At 46.4% G+C, this 19,847-nt stretch overlaps 1 protein-coding gene across 1 annotated transcript; it reads left to right on the forward strand.

Moving 5' to 3' along the window:
• The first annotated feature begins 9,636 nt into the window (after positions 1-9,636).
• Positions 9,637-16,673, forward strand: LOC116937292 (gap junction gamma-1 protein-like). The gene is made up of 3 exons (XM_032944355.2): positions 9,637-9,964; positions 11,405-11,869; positions 16,115-16,673. Exons 1-3 carry the CDS (start codon positions 9,663-9,665, stop codon positions 16,293-16,295), a joined length of 948 nt encoding a protein of 315 aa, XP_032800246.2. The 5' UTR covers positions 9,637-9,662; the 3' UTR covers positions 16,296-16,673.
• The last annotated feature ends 3,174 nt before the right edge of the window (positions 16,674-19,847 follow it).

The raw sequence follows: 19,847 nt of genomic DNA on the forward strand, positions 1-19,847 counted from the left end.
TAGTGTAATGTAGAGTAGTGTATAGTGTACTGTATAGTGTGGTGTGTAGTGTAATGTATAGTAGTGTATAGTGTAGTGTATAGTAGTGTATATTGTAGTGTATAGTGTAGTGTATAGTGTAAATTAGAACAGCATTAGAACAGCAGCAGTGTATCACTGCAGTGTATCACTGCTGCTGCTGCTGTCAGTGACATTTACTCCACGTGGGGTTGATAATGACCTCAAGCAAGAGGACCACAATGCAGCTATTTAGGAAATGCTGCTTATCCACACATAGCCGTTTTAAAATAAAACGTGTGCATTTTGTGTGCAACGTACGGGTTTTTAGCATGCCCTATTTTTTGGTTTTGATTTCGGTATTTTTTGCTCTTTGACAGCTTTGTTGATTGGAACTGAAAAGCTTGGTGACATTTTAGATAGGGGCTGCACCGTGCGTGGCGTGCCTGAGATGGTTATAACACGTGTGTCACTGGTGAGTGATTGGTGAGGGAGTTGGTGAGTGAGTTGATTATAACACGTGTGTCACTGGTGAGTGATTGGTGAGGGAGTTGGTGAGTGAGTTGGTTATAACACGTGTGTCACTGGTGAGTGATTGGTGAGGGAGTTGGTGAGTGAGATGGTTATAACACGTGTGTCACTGGTGAGTGATTGGTGAGGGAGTTGGTGAGTGAGTTGGTTATAACACGTGTGTCACTGGTGAGTGATTGGTGAGGGAGTTGGTGAGTGAGATGGTTATAACACGTGTGTCACTGGTGAGTGATTGGTGAGGGAGTTGGTGAGTTGGTGAGTGAGATGGTTATAACACGTGTGTCACTGGTGAGTGATTGGTGAGGGAGTTGGTGAGTGATTGGTGAGGGAGTGAATGGTGAGTGAGTTGGTGAGTTGGTGAGTTGGTGAGTGAGTTGGTTATAACACGTGTGTCACTGGTGAGTGATTGGTGAGGGAGTTGGTGAGTGAGTTGGTGAGGGAGTGATTGGTGAGTGAGTTGGTGAGTTGATGAGTGAGTTGGTCAGTGAGTGAGCTAACCACTGCACCACCACTCCCCACTCACACACACACAACGTGCACTATCCACTGCACCACCACTCCCCCCACACAAATTATTTCGCAACTCAATGCTGCCGTCTTGTGGTAAATAACTAGAATCTCACTCACCAACTCACCCACTCACCCACCCACCCATTCATCCACTCACTCACTCACCAACTCACTCACCCACCCACCCATTCATCCACTCACTCACTCACCCACACAACAACAACCGCCATTCGCCACTAAGTGGCGGTGACGTCACCACGACGCTTGTGCCAGGCTATGTGCACCCTGAGGCCACGTGAAGTGTCGAACGCCCGCTGGCAGGAGGTCACGGGGCAGACCCAGGTGCCACGGGTCGACTGACTGAGATGACTGGCTGATGCACCACCTGTGCCCCCTACTGTGCCAACCTGCTGTGCTTTAGCCACCCGGCGCTCCGCTCGCTGTTGTGAGCGTCGCTCCTCCGCCCTCCGTTGTTGTTGGAGGGCGACTGCCTCCAACTGCCCAGTAGCATCCTTCACGAGCCTCCTCCACAGAGGCCGATCTTGACACCGCTGGTACCAGTCATCGGCAAGTCCACTCAGCTCCACGTCCTCCTGTACCACATCACTCCATCTCTTCTCTAGCCCGTGCCGCGCCCGCTTAGCCCCCTCAATCCGGCCAAACAAAAGCTGTTTCGGCATGCGGTGGCTGGGCATGCGGGCTACATGACCCAGCCATCGCAGCCTTGCCTGCCGGAGGAGCTCACCGATGGGACCCTGCCCAGATCTTTCAAGGATTTGTGAGCTCCTCACACAATCCAGTCTGGTTAAACCCAGGATGGATCGTAGGCAGGTCAGCCTAAATGTTTCTAACCGGCGAAGATGTTCCATTAGGGGGGTCCACGTTTCGCAAGCGTAGAGAAGGGAGGGAATGATCGTGGCCGAGAAGACCTGAAGCTTAGTGCGGAGCGACAGACCAGGTAGCTTCCACACAGCGTTACGCAACCGATGAAAAGATATTGCCGCTCGACTGATTCGGAGTGAGACCTCTGCTGTTAAACTGGAGCCAGTCATAAGCACACTGCCCAGGTATGGGAAACTCTCCACTCTCTCCACAACTGCCCCATCACCGATTGGGAGTTGTGGGGGTGGAGTGTCCGATGGTACAAAATACCCAGGCAGGTGCTTAGTTTTGGTGGGGCTGATGGTAAGGCCCCACCTCTTAGTGGCACGCTCCAGTCTCAGCAGCAGCGTCTCCAACTCCTCCTCTGACTGAGCAGCTATTACCAAGTCATCAGCATACATAACGTGGTTGAGCAATAGGGAGCCATCCCTTGACCGCACCCGGGCATCGATTAGCCTCCCATTATATCTGTACCATATGGAGATTCCCCCGGTACAGCTATTGAAGGCTTCACGAACTACGTGGTCAAAATAGATGTTAAATAATGTGGGAGCCAGAGGACATCCCTGTCGCACCCCAAGGTGTACAGGGAATGGCTCTGACTCCCGGCCACGTAGTTTTACCCGGGCCCGCTCACCATCATGAAGGTCCTTAATGATCATGAGCAGAGGGTCAGGTACTCCAAAAGCACGAAGAACGACCCAGAGCCCAGGCCTAAACTCACCCACACACCCACTCACCCACCCACATACCCACCCACTCACCCACCCACCCATTCATCCACTCACTCACCCACACACCCACTCACCCACCCACTCACCCACCCACCCATTCATCCACTCACTCACTCACCCACACACCCACTCACCCACCCACATACCCACCCACTCACCCACCCACCCACCCATTCATCCACTCACCAACTCACCCACTCACCCACCCACCCACCCATTCATCCACTCACTCACTCACCCACATACCCACCCACTCACCCACCCACTCACCCACCCACTCACCCACCCACCCATTGATCCACCCACCCACCCATTCAGCTTTGTTGATTGGAACTGAAAAGCTTGGTGACATTGTAGATAGGGGCTGCACCGTACGTGGCATGCCTGAGATGGTTATAACACGTGTGTCACTGGTGAGTGATTGGTGAGGGAGTTGGTGAGTGAGTTGGTGAGGGAGTGATTGGTGAGTGAGTTGGTGAGTGAGATGGTTATAACACGTGTGTCACTGGTGAGTGATTGGTGAGGGAGTTGGTGAGTGAGTTGGTGAGTGAGTTGGTTATAACACGTGTGTCACTGGTGACTGTGCACATTTACGAGTGTTCATGCGTGTTTCGGCAGTAAAGGGAGTTTGTCTCTCTGTCTCTCTCTCTCTTAAGTTGTACGTCTCGTTTGAAACGACACCCTCAGTTACAACTACATCACCAAACTGCGCCCAGCCACACATCACTAAAGTACACTACACACTACACTACACCACACTACCACACCACTCCACCACTGCAGTACACTACACACCACACTACACCACAATACCACACCACTACACCACTGCAGTACACTACACACTACACTACACCACAATACCACACCACTACAGTACACTACATACTACACTACACCACAATACCACACCACTTCACCACTGCAGTACATTACACACCACCACTACACCACAACACCACACCACGACTGTAACACGTTGTACCACTACTACACCACACCATTACACACCACTACTACACCACACTACACACTACACCACACAACACCACCACACCACACAACACCACAACTCCACTACACCACACTACACCACACCACCACACTACACCACACCACACTACACCACTACTACACCACACTACACCACACCACAACTGTAACACGTTGTACCACCACTACTACACTACTACTACACCACACTACACCACACCACGACTGTAACACTTTGTACCACCACCACCACTACACCACGACTGCCCCGCGTACATTCTGACGGATTCTCACCCTGGACACCGACCGATGAGACGCTTCCCTTGGCGCCAGGGGCAGATGTGGTACAATAAAAGCGACCGGCGAAGGAATCCCCAGGTCTTGTCGGTGTTAGTTTGACACGTCCCCGTTGGCTGTCGCGACCAACGTCAACTCGTACAGCGAGCAGGAAACCGGGCGGAAAGTTCCTCCAGGATTTTATAATGACGACGACGATGAGCAGAGCTCTAAACTTATCGGCAAACTCTTACCAATTTGGCACGCGCACGCAGAGACAAAGATCCCCCGTGTAGCCTTAACAGACTGTAGGGGCAAGTGCTGTTAGCGAGCACCTATGAAGGCCGGAACGGTACACGAGGGGGCGGGTGGCCGGCACCACCCCTGGCCGCCTTTGTCTCCCCAGTGGCGATGTTTACACAACGCACCAGGGTACTCATTTAATGCCGAGTCGACCTAGGGGAGGCCCGGGACCGGTTCAGATGATCGTCGCCGGCGGCGTCGGCCGTGAGCGGGAATTGAACCCCGGGTCACCACCACCTGACACACACCACGTGACACACACCACCTGACACACCACCTCACACACACCACCTCACACTCACCACCTCACACGCACCACCTCACACACCACCTCACACACACCACCACACACACCACGTGACACACCACCTCACACACACCACCTGACACACCACGTGACACACCACCTCACACACACCACCTCACACACACCACCTGACACACACCACCTGACACTGTTGTATCTAGGCCCCTTTTCCATCTTAATGTTAACAGGTAATTTTCCGATACATATAGATACATGTTTCTATTGTTTTTTTTTATATAATAATGAATAAAAACACCAAACCAGGCCTCCGCATGGCATGTGGAGGTTCTCTTTACCATGACCCACTAATACGATTTTGACATTAAGAGCCCTCCCAGGGTCAGAGGGAGCAGATAGAGAGCAGAGCACAGCGGATTGCAAGGGGCTGACGTAAACACACCAAGCCAGGGTCACTGGGAGTTTGCGTTAGCCTAGATATAGTTCAGTCAAAAAGCTGATTGGTTCTACATTACTATTAAAGTAACTTAACATCGGAATTCAACGACAGGGTAGGCTAAAGTTATTGATCTTCACACCAACTTCAATTGAACCCTGCCAATAGCTACATCAATGTAACCATCAACCGTCTATTGGTTTAACATTAAATCTATTTTCATATTTTAATAATTTTTATACGACTGGACCCAAAGCCTATAACAATCAGGTTTTCCGAAGTCAACATGAATGTTCTAACCCAGACATGAGTGAATAATGAGCAGAGTGGATATAAGGTTGGAGAAGAAAGGAAAATAAGCGCAGCAAACTGCAAACGTAGGCAAAAAGCCAGGAACAACCAACCAACCTAACAACAGCAAGCCGGGGCTAGACAGGCCATCAAATTAGATAAATCCCGGGGTCAGAGGTCACAGACCAAGTGCTGAGAGGCAGACGAAAACCAGAACTGACTCCAGGGCTAACCCGCCCTCACCTACACGGAGTGACGGAAATTAATGAGGCCTTGAATTGGCGGCGTCAGCGAAAACAGCGGTCACTACGCGCTAGAGAGAGTGAGGGCCAAAGAGTGTAGAGAGACTGAAAAGAGAATAAGGGCGGGACCTTAGAGTGTCAACGCATTTCAGCGAAAATACCAGGCTAATAAAAATCACAGTGCATTATTTCCTACTTAACATTCGTGTTGGCACCATTCACCGAGGCTTACACAAAACATAAACTGCATAATGACTTGGGCGGTGTTAAACCCAAGGTTGGAAAGAAAGGGAGATTCCGGCCGTCTTTGTATCCCCGCAGCGCGGGGTAGGAGTGTGTATACGCTCGGGGGGAAAACCTTCCCTTGACATTAAGTACAATACCACAACGGAAGCTAACCCAGACCTTGGGTTACATACAGAGCATAACTGTGAAACTGTGAGGGATAAATGTTAACTTTAAAAACCTTAACCGTTTCTTGGTGCGTCGGTGAAAGTCGGAGGGAATATCGCCCCTCCCTCCAGGTTGTGTACCCAGACAGAGAGGCGCCTTCGAGACAATTTATAACATTTGATTGTTTTACTTGTGGGTTTTATGGAAGGAGGGTGACAACGGAATATGCACACAAGAACACACACTGACACACACTGACACACACACGGACGCAGATACATACGGACAAACCCTGACACAGCAAAAATCGGAAGAAACCCCGCCTTGTGGGCAGGGTCCGAGTGAAGGGATTTTTGGGCATAAAAAGAGGATCCTGAACATTGAAACCTCAGTTCGACCGGGGGGGTCGACTCAGGAGCGAGCTGCGGCCAACGGGTCGGCTCGACTCGTCCGCAGTTCATCGGAAACTCAGCTGAGTTCGATCGGCTCACCGGAGCCGGCCATCGGGGGCTCGACTCATTGGAGCAGCTCCCCATCTCATCTGCAGGCGGGCAAGACCCGCTTGACAGCTCAACTCGCCCCTGCGTGGGTCAGCCTCTGCCGACACGGAGGTCTCTGCTGCCGCCGGGGTGGTGAGGGTCGCTGTTTGGCGACAAGGCTGCGTGCACACCGTGCATCGCCAGCCGAGTGCACACCCGGGTCAACACTCAACCACCGTGCACGCTGCGAGCGAGCTGTGGCGCCATCTACCGACCGTATCCTGACCTGCAGCAGCGTATCGACGACATCCGAATCCGTTCAACACGGTGACCGCCGAATCGACTGATACGTATGACGCGCACCGCCCCCTCACCACACGACAAGCAGGCGTCTGTTTGACACGAAGTTCGACTCCGAACACTGACTATTCAAAACAATTCATGTCACTCAAACATACACGGGTCCTTAAACCAGAAGCCAACACTCAAGTCTATCGGGCATCAGTGGCTGTGAAGGCGTCACGACGAGACCGAGTGTTCATACATGTGTCGTTATAAGCATATCCATAGTTGTCCTCTTTACTATTTAGTGGGCTGTACTCTTAATCGCATAAATATGCAACAGATCCATCAATACGAATTTACTTTTGACACCTTCTCCCGTAGAGCCACGCTCTTGTGGGGAAGGGTGTGTCCCACCAGATCCTCATCAGGCGATCTGGTCCACAATTAATTAAAACTTGGTATCAGGTGAGGTCTTCAGGAGAAAGGAGCACCCCATCGCATGCCCTTACTCCAAGCCATTATGTAGTCAGATAATCTGCCGATGTATCTGTTGAGATTTGTGCCTTTGAGAATAATAACTGTTTTAATTGTTTTTCTTATCGTCGTATAATCTTTAAAGTACCTTTCGTTCGTAATCGCCGCACGTTCTCACGTACTCTACAGAATAATCACCTGTTCTGTGACCCAGTGTGCTAACAACGTGATAAGGGTTGCATATGATCTATGATCAATAACGATTGCGATACTGCGGGAATAATTCAAGTATAATCATTCATTATAAGTTACGTTTTTTGTTTAGTATAGCATTTCCATGTTCTAATAACTCTCTCTTTCACTAATAACCATCGCTTCATGCGGGGTCCATGTGTTATCAAAGTGAAATCGTACAGTCATTGATGATACTGTCTCATTGATGATACTGTTAAACTGACTAACCTCTATGGGGAGGATACTTTTCTTAAAACCAGAAAATTGGAGAAGCTTCGCATTAAGCGGATGAAATTGATATCTTCACTGGCGTTCCTCAAAAGGTGCAGAGATTCAAAGGTAATACCAAACGCAGTTAAAATAACACATCACATAAAGTCTTCTAAAGCTAACCAAATACTACACAAAGCTAGCAAATTATTATTAATAGAGACAATACAGCACAATAGGAGTGAATTATCTTCTTTGGTTCTTTCGGTAAAGTCACGTAGAATGAGAATAAAATAATAAATTGATAAAATAAAATAACACAATAATATTCTCACGACGTTTCGGCCACAACACAAGCGGCCTTCATCAGGTGAAGGGAGCGAGACTGTCTGGTAGGACAGCGCTGGAGTGAGAGAGCCACGTTCAGATCACGGCTTTTAAGCTGTGTGAGAGGAACAAAGAGCCTTGACGAAGGAATTAGCATAAAATTTAGCATTGAAAAGGCTGAATGATTAGCTTGTGACTGGTCACAGAAATAGCTATGTTAAAAGTCAAAGCATACACATCCGCAGAGGCACCCATTGTTAAAAGGAATTAGCATAGAATTTAGCATTGAAATAGCTAAATTAAGGCATTCGCTTGTAACTGCTACAGAAATAGTTACGTTGAAGTCAGAGCATACACATTCACCGAGGCACTTAGTACAAATCAAAACAGGAGAATTTAGCATTGAAATAACTAGGCGAATTTAGCATTGAAATAACTGGGTGATTTGCTAGTGACTGGTCACAGAAATGACTACAAATCTGAGCTATTCACAGTACTATATAGTGAACCAATAAAAACTAAAATATAAATTACCTTCATGTTATCAATAAACTCTATATTCTCCAATCAGCTAAGCTACCAACCATAAGTCGTTATATATCACAATGCTATATGGCGAAAAAATGGGTGGATTCTTACCCTCAAATTTCCGTACCACGGATAGCTACGGGCCCCGTTCAGACGGACGAGTTCGTCCATGGTCGGAACAGAGGAGGGGGAGAGAGACAGCTGCGAAGCCCTAGTATACTCCATGTTGTAAACCATACCATTAACCGTGGTGTGAGAGGTATTAAGAGGCAATGCTGGCGAAAGAGCTGCGGTCTGAAGGTCATCGTAAAATTACAATTAATTAAGAACAGAAATGATTTAACACATCTTTCCAGTGGTTACTGAGCCTGAATCCATCTTCTCGGTTGAAATTGTCTCTGTGCTTGTATATGTGAATGGCCTCATGAACGAATCTCTCATGGTAGCCAGTTGGTTTGCAAAGAACCTCCGTCTTGGAGAAGTCAATGTCATGTGAGCCCACTGAATTGTAACAGTGATCTGCCACGGCAGAGGAGTTCGTCTTACCGTGTTTCAAGTCTGCTTTATGTTCGCGGATGCGATCCGAGATATGTCTTTTGGTTTCTCCAATGTAGCTACTACCACAGAGGCACTTTAGTTTGTAAACGCCCGGGTACTGTATGTCTGGAAGAGCATCTTTTACAGATGGAAGTAAATCACGGATTTTGTGTACTGTGTTGAATCGGACCTGGATCTTGTGTTTATTCAGGATTTTGGAGATCTTTTTAGTGACCCCTGCAATGTAGGGTAAGGTGATGGTTTTGAGTGGCTCCACAAGAGGATCCTTCTTCATGACTGGAGTGATGGCTTTGCGGATTGTGTAGTCGGAGTAGCCATTAGCCCTGAGAGCCTGGTGTATGTGTTTGAGTTCACTGGTAATGTGTTCCTGGTCGGAAATGCATTGGGCTCTATGGTATAGAGTCTTGATGAGGCAGTTCTTCTGGGATGGATGGTGGTGGGAATCCGGTTTCAAGTAAGCATCTGTATGGGTAGCTTTCCTGTAGACAGAGTGGCTCATTGAACCATCATGTCTCCTTTTAATTAAGACATCCAGAAAGGGTAGTTTGACATCTTTTTCGACCTCCATGGTAAATCTGATGGGCAAACGGGATAGGTTTTTTTTATTATCTCTAAAAGTCTTTAAGTTGAAGGTTTGTAAGTAGAGTAGTGCCTGTACAAACTCGGGTGAACGTTTCCCCGCAGCGGCATCGCTGCATCTGACTGGCGGCCACGATGAGCTGGGGCTACCTCACGCAGCTGCTGGAGGAGGTTCATCGGCACTCCACCTTCCTGAGCAAGCTGTGGATCACCACCTTCCTCATCTTTCGCATCATTCTCACGACGGTCGCCGGCGAGTCCATCTACTACGACGAGCAGGGCAGCTTCTCGTGCAACACGGAGCAGCCCGGCTGCGAGAACGTCTGCTACGACAGCTTCGCCCCACTCTCCCAAGTCCGCTTCTGGGTGTTCCAGATCATCGCGGTCGCCACGCCCACCATCATGTACCTCGGCTTCGCCGTGCATCTCATCACCAGGTGCGGAGGTTCCCGGAGGGAGTTTTCACAGCGGGGGAGCTACGGTGGAAATTTGAATGGCTGCCCGCAGTTGGAAATGTTTTAATTTGTTTTTTAATTAGGCTGCGCCGTCGATTTGGTCACGAGTTTGAACGGTGAAAGGGCCGGCAAGGTTTCCCCTTGACTTAGGAACGGAGTTCCGTTCCCGAGCCCCCTGTCAGTATGTCCGAACGGCTAGTTCAGTTCAGGAGGGCGAATGTGCGCTGTGTTTAAACACGCATATGGTCAGCGTCGTAAAATATATTCTGCGGTTCAACAGCAAAAAGGGAAGCATTGTTAAACTCTTCAACAATAAGAAATATAATACATTTGCATGCGATATTATAATTGCATAGTGTATCTATATGTATAAAAGGGAAATTTGTGAATGTGTTCAAAATGTTTAGCGTACTTCCTGACATTTAACAAACTTGAGATTTGCCATGTGGGTACTTTCCATACTGTGCACCATGCAAACATTATAAAAATAGACTTGTTTTTTTTTGGGGGGGGGTGGGGGGGGAATGATGATGAAGTGTGGCGAGAATCGATATCTGGTGAGCTTTTGTGGTATCAATTAAACGGGAATAGGCCGATTCTAAAGAAATCTACAAACTTCAATTCCTTTGCGCGATCTAAAGAATCGAATCTTGGCGCACGAGCGTACGTTTTTTTTCCGCTGCGCTAATTTTTATGAATGAGGTAATGATCATCGTTTTTTTTTCATTTGTATATGTTATGTTTTTAAGTTTTGAGAAGTTTTTCAATATATTTTCCCCCGGGCAACGCCGGGTGCTTCCCGCTAGTAGTAAATAAAGCGTAAAATAAAGGAAGGTAAATATTTTCACTTACCTCGAGTCCCGATGCTGGCTTGCTTGTAGCGCACAGACATCTACACCAACAACCGCCGTTTGCCACTAAGCGGTGGTGACGTCACCACGGTGCTTGTGCCAGGCTACGTGCACGGTAAGGCCACGCACACACAGACACACGCGGACGCACACGGGGCCACACGCGCACAAAGACAAAAATCCCCCATGTAGCCTTCACAGGCTGTCGGGATAAGCGCTGCTCGTGAGCGGCGCCTCAAAGCACACGAGGGGGGTCTATGGCCAAAGCCATGCCGGGCTGCATTTTTCTCCCCAGTTGGCAAAGTTTTTACAAATCGCATCAGCTACTCATTCGAGGCTGAGTCGACCTAGGGTAGGCCCAGGACCGATTCAGATCATTGCCACCGGCACGGACACTTTAAGTGGTCTCTCAGAGGCGACGATCAGAAGTGAAAGTGGAATCCCGGACAGCCTCGTAGCTGTCGCTGTTCGTCGTAATGTCGCGTTTCATAGCGAGTGCATATTTCCATTTGCTCGCGACGTTTCACACCGAGGGGTGAAACTTAAACGCCGCCGCTCTCTGTCGTGGTAGGATCGAGTACAAGCGAGACGAACAAACCAAGCGAGCCAAGCGAGCCGGCGGCCCCGACCGCGTGGTTGAATGCACGGAGAAAGAGGAGGAGAAGGTGGAAGAGGTGGAGGGTGAAGAAGATGGCAAGGGGAAGCAGCACAACGAGCGGTGGTGGATCAAGACGGACGGCCTGATGGTGGCCTACACCCTCCAGCTGCTGGCCCGCACGCTGGCCGAGGTTGGCTTCCTGGTGGGGCAGTACCTGATGTATGGCTTGGAGGTGGCCCCGCGCTTCAAGTGCGTCCGTGACCCCTGCCCGAATAGCGTCGACTGCTTTGTGTCGCGCCCCACAGAGAAGACCGTCTTCCTTCTGGTCATGTACACAGTCGCCAGTCTCAGCCTCCTGCTCGAACTGTCCGAGATTGCCTACCTGGGGCTGGGCACCATCCACGACTCGCTGAGCGGGAGGCACCGGCTACGGAGCAGGTGGGGGGCCTCGCTGGCGCGGTTGGCCACGGTCGGGGGGGGGGGGGGTGCGGAAGAAGTTCGGCGCGCGTACGACCGACTGTGTCGGAGGTTGTCGGCTTCGGTGTTGGATCGCGAGAAACTAAAGCGTCGTCTCGTCAAAGCCGTCAACTTGTAGTAGCGGCGTTGCGTCACGTAAACGAAACGTGCCGGGTCGCTACCGGCTCGACACTCGCCGGCTGCGTGTCAGAGAGTGACCCCCAACTACGCCGACGATTCGAGTTTCCGTGACGTTTCGCCGATGATGACAACAGCAAAAAACATCATGGGACCTCCCTTGCCAGTAACAAAATATAAGAATTGGTTTTACCCTTTCTAGTAATAAAACAGCTGTGTGAACGTGATAACACCAAACGTAAACCTCTTGCAAGGAATCATCTCACTGCATTGGCCACGCACACGGTACTTGTAATGAACATGCAAACAGAAAAAAACATGCTCTGGTAGTCTACGAGATGATGATGCATTGTCTTTGAAACTGATTGTTCCACACCAGAGACAGCTTTCTTTAGAGCCTCGTGTGTCTCACCCCGAGCTGTCAATGTCTTCGTAGTGGCATTGTCCTCTCATCTAACACTGTTTGAGACTAGGCTCTAAACAAAGCTGTCTCTTATTCTTGGTTCTTTCGGTAAAGTCACGTGGAAGGGAAATAATAACGGTTCCGTCAGCTTCCCAACCGCTATATATAGATGTTGTGTATAGTTTATAGTGTAGTGTATAATGTAGTGTATGTGTTGATAGCTATATATATAGATGTTGTGTATAGTTTATAGTGTAGTGTATAATGTAGTGTATGTGTTGATAGCTATGTATATAGATGTGTGTAGTTTATAGTGTAGTATGTAGTGTATGTGTTGATAGCTATGTATATAGATGTTGTGTGTAGTGTATAGTGTAGTGTATAATGTAGTGTATGTGTTGATAGCTATATATATAGATGTTGTGTATAGTTTATAGTGTAGTGTATAATGTAGTGTATGTGTTGATAGCTATGTATATAGATGTGTGTAGTTTATAGTGTAGTATGTAGTGTATGTGTTGATAGCTATGTATATAGATGTTGTGTGTAGTATATAGTGTAGTGTATAATGTAGTGTAATGTAGTGTATGTGTTGATAGCTATGTATATATATGTTGTGTGTATTGTATAGTGTAGTGTATAATGTAGTGTATGTGTTTATAGCTATGCATATAGATGTTGTGTATAGTTTATAGTGTAGTGTATAATGTAGTGTATGTGTTGATAGCTATGTATATAGATGTTGTGTATAGTTTATAGTGTAGTGTATAATGTAGTGTATGTGTTGATAGCTATATATGTTGTGTGTAGTGTATAGTGTATGTGTTGATAGCTATGTATATAGATGTTGTGTGTGTAGTGTATACTGTATAGTGTAGTGTATGTGTTGATAGCTATGTATATAGCTGTTGTGGGTAGTTTATAGTGTAGTGTACAATGTAGTGTATGTGTTTATAGCTATGTATATAGATGTTGTGTTTGTAGTGTATAGTGTAGTGTATGTGTTGATAGCTATGTATATAGATGTTGTGTTTGTAATGTATAGTGTAGTGTATGTGTTGATAGCGATGTATATAGATGTGTGTAGTTTATAGTGTAGTGTATGTGTTGATAGCTATGTATATAGATGTTTGTAGTTTATAGTGTAGTGTATAGTGTAGTGTATGTGTTGATAACTATGTATAGATGTTGTGTGTAGTGTATAGTGTAGTGTATGTGTTGATAGCTATGTATATAGATGTGTGTAGTGTATAGTGTAGTGTATGTGTTGATAGCTATGTATATAGATGTTGTGTATAGTTTATAGTGTAGTGTATAATGTAGTGTATGTGTTGATAGCTATATATATAGATGTTGTGTGTAGTGTATAGTGTAGTGTACGTGTTGATAGCTATGTATATAGATGTGTGTGTAGTGTAGTGTATGTCTTGATAGCTATGTATATAGCTGTTGTGTGTGTAGTGTATACTGTATAGTGTAGTGTATGTGTTGATATCTATGTATATAGATGTTGTGTGTAGTTTATAGTGTAGTGTACAATGTAGTGTATGTGTTGATAGCTATGTATATAGATGTTGTGTTTGTAGTGTATAGTGTAGTGTACGTGTTGATAGCTATATATATGTTGTGTATATTTTATAGTGTAGTGTATGTGTTGATAGCTATGTATATCGATGTTGTGTGTGTAGTGTATAGTGTAGTGTATGTGTTGATAGCTATGTATATAGATTTTGATTTAAAGCTTTCGTGACTGCAGTAATTCATATTCTTAGCTCTTTCGGTAAAGTCACGTTGAAGGGAAACAATAAAATAATACAATATATATAAAACAATAAAAATTCTCATGACGTTTCGACCATAACACAAACGGTCGTCATCAGGTGTGTCGGTTCGCATTAATTAATTAATTTTTTGCAGTGTTTTTATTTATTTAAAAAAAACGTTAGCGCCACGCGCAGCGATTTGGCAGTTTATTTAGAAGGACGAGTCCATCTATGTTCTGAAAAGAGGAGGGGGGAGACGAAAAATTAATGTATGCTGTCTGAAAGCCACTGTAAGCGTGAACAATCAATTAAGACCTGAAATGGTTAATCAAATCTTTCCAATGATTGCTAAGCCAGAATCCATCTTCTCGGTTGGAATTGTCTCTGTGCTTGTATATGTGGATAGCCTCATGAACGAATCTCTCATGGTAGCCAGATGGCTTACAAAGAACCTCTGTCTTGGAAAAGTCAATGTCATGTGAGCCTACTGAATTATAACAATGATCTGCCACGGCCGAGGTGTTAGTCCTACCATGTTTAAGGTCTGCTTTGTGTTCACGGATGCGGTCCGAACCATGGCGTTTGGTTTCTCCAATGTAACTACTACCACAGAGGCAACTTAGTTTGTAGACACCAGGGTACTGTATGTCCGGAATCACATCTTTTACAGACGGAACCAGATCAGGGATTTTATGTAATGTGTTGAAACGGACCTGGATCTTGTGTTTATTCAAGATTTTAGAGATCTTTTTTGTGATCTCCGCAATGTAGGGTAAAGTGATGGTTTTGAAAGGCTCCTCAAGAGGGTCCTTCATGGTTTGAGTGATAGCTTTGCGGATTGTATAGTCGGAGTAACCATTAGCCTTAAGAGCTTGGTGTACGTGCTTGAGTTCACTGCCTATGTGTTCCTGGTCGGATATGCATTGGGCTCTATGGTGCAGAGTCTTGATGAGAGAATTCTTCTGTGATGGATGGTGGTGGGAATCCGGTTTTATTGTTTTATATATTTTTTATTATTTTATTGTTTCCCTTCAACGTGACTTTACCGAAAGAGCTAAGAATATGTATATAGATGTTGTGTGCACTATACACTGCACTATACACTGTACTATACACTACACTATACACTGCACTATACACTGCACTATACACTACATTACAATACACTGCACTATCCACTGCACTATCCACTGCACTATATACTACACTATACACTGCACTATACACTACACTATACACTGCACTATTCACTACACTATACACTATACACTGCACTATACACTGCGCTATACACTACACTATACACTACACTATACACTACACTATACACTACAGTACACTATAAACTACACTATACACTACTATCCACTGCACTATACACTACACTATGCACTGCACTATACACTACACTATACACTACACTATACACTACACTGTACACTACACTACACACTACAGTACACTATACACTACACTATACACTACTATCCACTGCACTATACACTACACTATGCACTGCACTATACACTACACTATACACTACACTGTACACTACACTACACACTACAGTACACTATACACTACACTATACACTACTATCCACTGCACTATACACTACACTATGCACTGCACTATACACTACACTATACTATACACTGCACTATACACTACACTATACACTGCACTATACACTACTATACACTACGCTATACACTACACTATACACTACACTATACACTACTATACACTACACTATACACTGCACTTTATACTACTATACATTACACTATACACTGCACTTTATACTACACTATACACTGCACTATACATGCGATATAACCAAAAAAACCCTCTATCATGGAGAGTGTATATATATTTTTTTGTTAATGAAAATACTCTTCTTGAAATTCGACTCGTTTCTAGGGTCGCAGATGCCGTCGAGCCGGAATCGACGACGGGTCCCAGAGCGATGTCACCGTCAGAATTGTGGCAGCTCCTTGACGAGGTGCAGCAACTTCAGACGGAGCTGGGAGTGACGTCGAGGCCCCACCAGGAGCCCCCCGAGCAAGACGCTGGCGACGCCTCCCGCAAGTCTTGGGTTTAGCGTGCTAGTATTACTCTCGGGCGTCGTTATCGCTCAATCGCTTTTTGCCATCCCACGTTCCATTTACTCGGCCCCCCCAATGCGCCGCCGCCATTTGGATCGTCTCGACTTTGAAGGTCTTCTTGACATTCTTCCGTCGAGATTCAATCGGAGGCGACCGTCTGCGCTTTTACGATTCGAGCGGCAGAGCGCGGGCACCCCGCTAACCCGCTCGCGACGGCACGGGGGGCACGCCGGCACCCAGCCTCGTGGCTCGGGGGATTCGGCGCTGGGTTTGTAACCCAGAGCGTTGAGAGTTCAAATCTCCTTAGAACGCGTTTTGTGTGGCATTGTGGCTTTCGCATTCGGCCAACGTATAAATGCACGAGTCGGGGGGGGGGGGGGGGGGAATGTTTGCGTGAGTTTTTAATCAATATGGAGGTGTGTTTTGATTAAAGCAACCCAAATATTTTTGTTACTTTAGCTTACTTCTTAATTTGCGTGAGTTTCTGTTTTCGTTGTTTTGTTAAACTTCCTCGTTCATCGGTGGATAAGAGGGCCTGAGTTTAGCGGGCACGTCGTTATTATACCGTAACAGCCTGCTCCGATTTATATTTTGTCAAACCAAAAGGCGTTTAAGATGCTGGCTATGCGGTTTGTGAACAGCTGTGGCCAGATCTGAACGGCAGGTGACACAGTGTTGTATGTATTGTTTTTCTGAAAAATATTCAATAATTTGGGAAATGTAAATTATTATTGTGTATTTCATGTTAATTGATGCTAATTGAGTAAGTTTAATGTGATCAATCGCACACACCCACTAAACACACGCACACCCCCACTAAACACAGACACGTAGGTAAAATAAAATAAATGAAAACTAAATTAAATCACGACGTTTTGGAGGCAACACAAGCTTCCGTTTTCAGATGGAAACCGTCAGCAATATTGCTTTGATACCAGGCTACAGTCTACATTAGTGGTTTATTATTTTATTTTATGATAGACAACAACCGCCATTGGTCACTAAGTGGTGGTGACGTCACCACGACGCTTGTGCCAGGCTATGTGCACCTTGAGGCCAAGTGAAGTGTCGAACGCCCGCTGGCATGTCACGGGGCAGACCCAGGTGCCACTGGTCGACTGACTGAGATGACTGAGATGACTGGCTGATGCACCACCTGTGCCCCCTACTGTGCCAACTTGCTGTGCTTTAGACAGACACACAGACAGGACAGGCAGACAGACACAGACAAGAGGAACACAGAGACAGAGAAAGAAAGACAGAGAGACACAGGCAGAGAGAGACACAGAGGCAAACAGAGATACAGACGTACAGAGAGATGTTGAATCGAACACACTTAACTCGCTCCATTGAAAGAGATTCCTCGATCTTTGCCCATCCCCGAAAGTCTTCTAGTTTCTATTTATTTCATTGTGTGTGGTGTGTACATGTAAGCAATGTGGGATATCGATGTACACGGATATGAACAAGATCAGCAGACAAGACGTCTTTCATACTCTTTGGTTCTTTCAGTAAAGTCACGTAGGTAGAAAAAATAATAATAAAAAAAGAAATCACGATGTTTCGATCACAACACGAGCAGTCATCCTCAGGCGAAACATCCCGACATTGTCGCGGCAGAAGTCACGTGAGTTACAGAACGTGACAAAGGTGCTCCCCCCCCCCCCCCCCCCCGTGGCTCGCCCCGCTCAGCTGAGCATTGTTTTAATGCGGTGGGCTCACGTGAAATGTATTCTGTAAAAGGAAGGTACTTTGAAAACCCACTGGCTTTACTCTTTTACAGTGAGGGAAAAAAGTATTTGATCCCCTGCTCATTTTGTACGTTTGCCCACTGACAAAGAAATTATCAGTATATAATTTTAATGGTAGGTTTATTTGAACAGTGAGAGACAGAATAACAACAACAAAATCCGGAAAAAGGCATGTCAAAAATGTTATAATTTGATTTGCATTTTAATGAGGGAAATAAGTATTTGACCCCTCTGCAAAACATGACTTAGTACTTGGTGGCAAAACCGTTGTTGGCAATTACAGAGGTCAGACGTTTATTGTAGTTGGCCACCAGGTTTGCACACATCTCAGGAGGGATTTTGTCCCACTCCTCTTTGCAGATCTCCAAGTCCTTAAGGTTTCAAGGCTGACGTTTGGCAACTCAATCTTCAGCTCCCTCCACAGATTTTCTATGGGATGAAGGTCTGGAGACTGGCTAGGCCACTCCAGAACCTTAATGTGCTTCTTCTTGAGCCACTCCTTTGTTGCCTTGGCCGTGTTTTTTGGGTCATTGTCATGCTGGAATACCCATCCACGACCCATTTTCAATGCCCTGGCTGAGGGAAGGAGGCTCTCACCCAAGATTTGACGGTACATGGTCCCGTCCATCGTCCTTTTGATGCGGTGAAGTTGTCCGGTCCCCTTATCAGAAAAACACCCCCAAAGAATAATGTTTCCACCTCCATGTTTGACGGTGGGGATGGTGTTCTTGGGGTCATAGGCAGCATTCCTCCTCCAAACACGGCGAGTTGAGTTGATGCCAAAGAGCTCCATTTTGGTCTCATCTGACCACAACACTTTCACCCAGTTGTCCTCTGAATCATTCAGATGTTCATTGCCAAACTTCAGACGGGCATGTATATGTGCTTTCTTGAGCAGGGGGACCTTGCGGGCGCTGCAGGATTTCAGTCCTTCACGGCATAGTGTGTTACCAATTGTTTCCTTGGTGACTATGGTCCCAGCTGCTTTGAGATCATTGACAAGATCCTTCCGTGTAGTTCTGGGCTGATTCCTCAGCGTTCTAATGATCATTGCAACTCCACGAGGTGAGATCTTGCATGGAGCCCCAGGCCGAGGGAGATTGACAGTTCTTTTGTGTTTCTTCCATTTGCGAATAATCGCACCAACTGTTGTCACCTTCTCACCAAGCTGCTTGGCAATGGTCTTGTAGCCCATTACAGCCTTGTGTAGGTCTACAATCTTGTCCCTGACATCCTTGGAGAGCTCTTTGGTCTTGGCTATGGTGGAGAGTTTGGAATCTGATTGATTGATTACTTCTGTGGACAGATGTCTTTTATGTATACAGGTAACAAGCTGAGATTAGGAGCACCCCCTTTAAGAGTGTGCTCCTAATCTCAGCTCGTTACCTGTATAAAAGACACCTGTTGTTATTCTGTCTCTCACTGTTCAAATAAACCTACCATTAAAATTATAGACTGATCATTTCTTTGTCAGTGGGCAAACGTACAAAATCAGCAGGGGATCAAATACTTTTTTCCCTCACTGTATATAAGTGTTGTGTCCTTAACTAACCACACGGAGACATCTGGTTGAGGCAACGCATTTATTATAACTCTTTCGAACTCGGCTCTACACACTACTGAAACACGAAGGGGTACGTCCCCTTCCTCCCGATCGCCTACGGGAGTGACAGCCTACCTTCTATCGCAGCCTGCACACTCCGGGCTCTGCTACCCACAGGTCCCTTAGCCCGGCGTTAAGGGAAGACTGGATGAACCGTCATAGCCAGGGTATGGGAGCTCACCTCTGGTCTGCTA

The sequence above is a fragment of the Petromyzon marinus genome, unplaced genomic scaffold, assembly GCF_048934315.1.
Source record: "Petromyzon marinus isolate PM22_M1 ecotype Great Lakes invasive population unplaced genomic scaffold, UKy_Petmar_22M1.pri1.0 PM_G_Scaffold_64, whole genome shotgun sequence".
Lineage (NCBI taxonomy): Eukaryota > Metazoa > Chordata > Hyperoartia > Petromyzontiformes > Petromyzontidae > Petromyzon > Petromyzon marinus.

Excerpts from the sequence above, each read along its gene's own strand:
- LOC116937292 (XM_032944355.2), top strand. The coding sequence starts at position 9,663 with ATGAGCTGGGGCTACCTCACGCAGCTGCTGGAGGAGGTTCATCGGCAC. Across the intron at positions 9,965-11,404 it reads GCCGTGCATCTCATCACCAG|GATCGAGTACAAGCGAGACG; the intron begins GTGCGGAGGTTC and ends CTGTCGTGGTAG. Across the intron at positions 11,870-16,114 it reads AGGCACCGGCTACGGAGCAG|GGTCGCAGATGCCGTCGAGC; the intron begins GTGGGGGGCCTC and ends ACTCGTTTCTAG.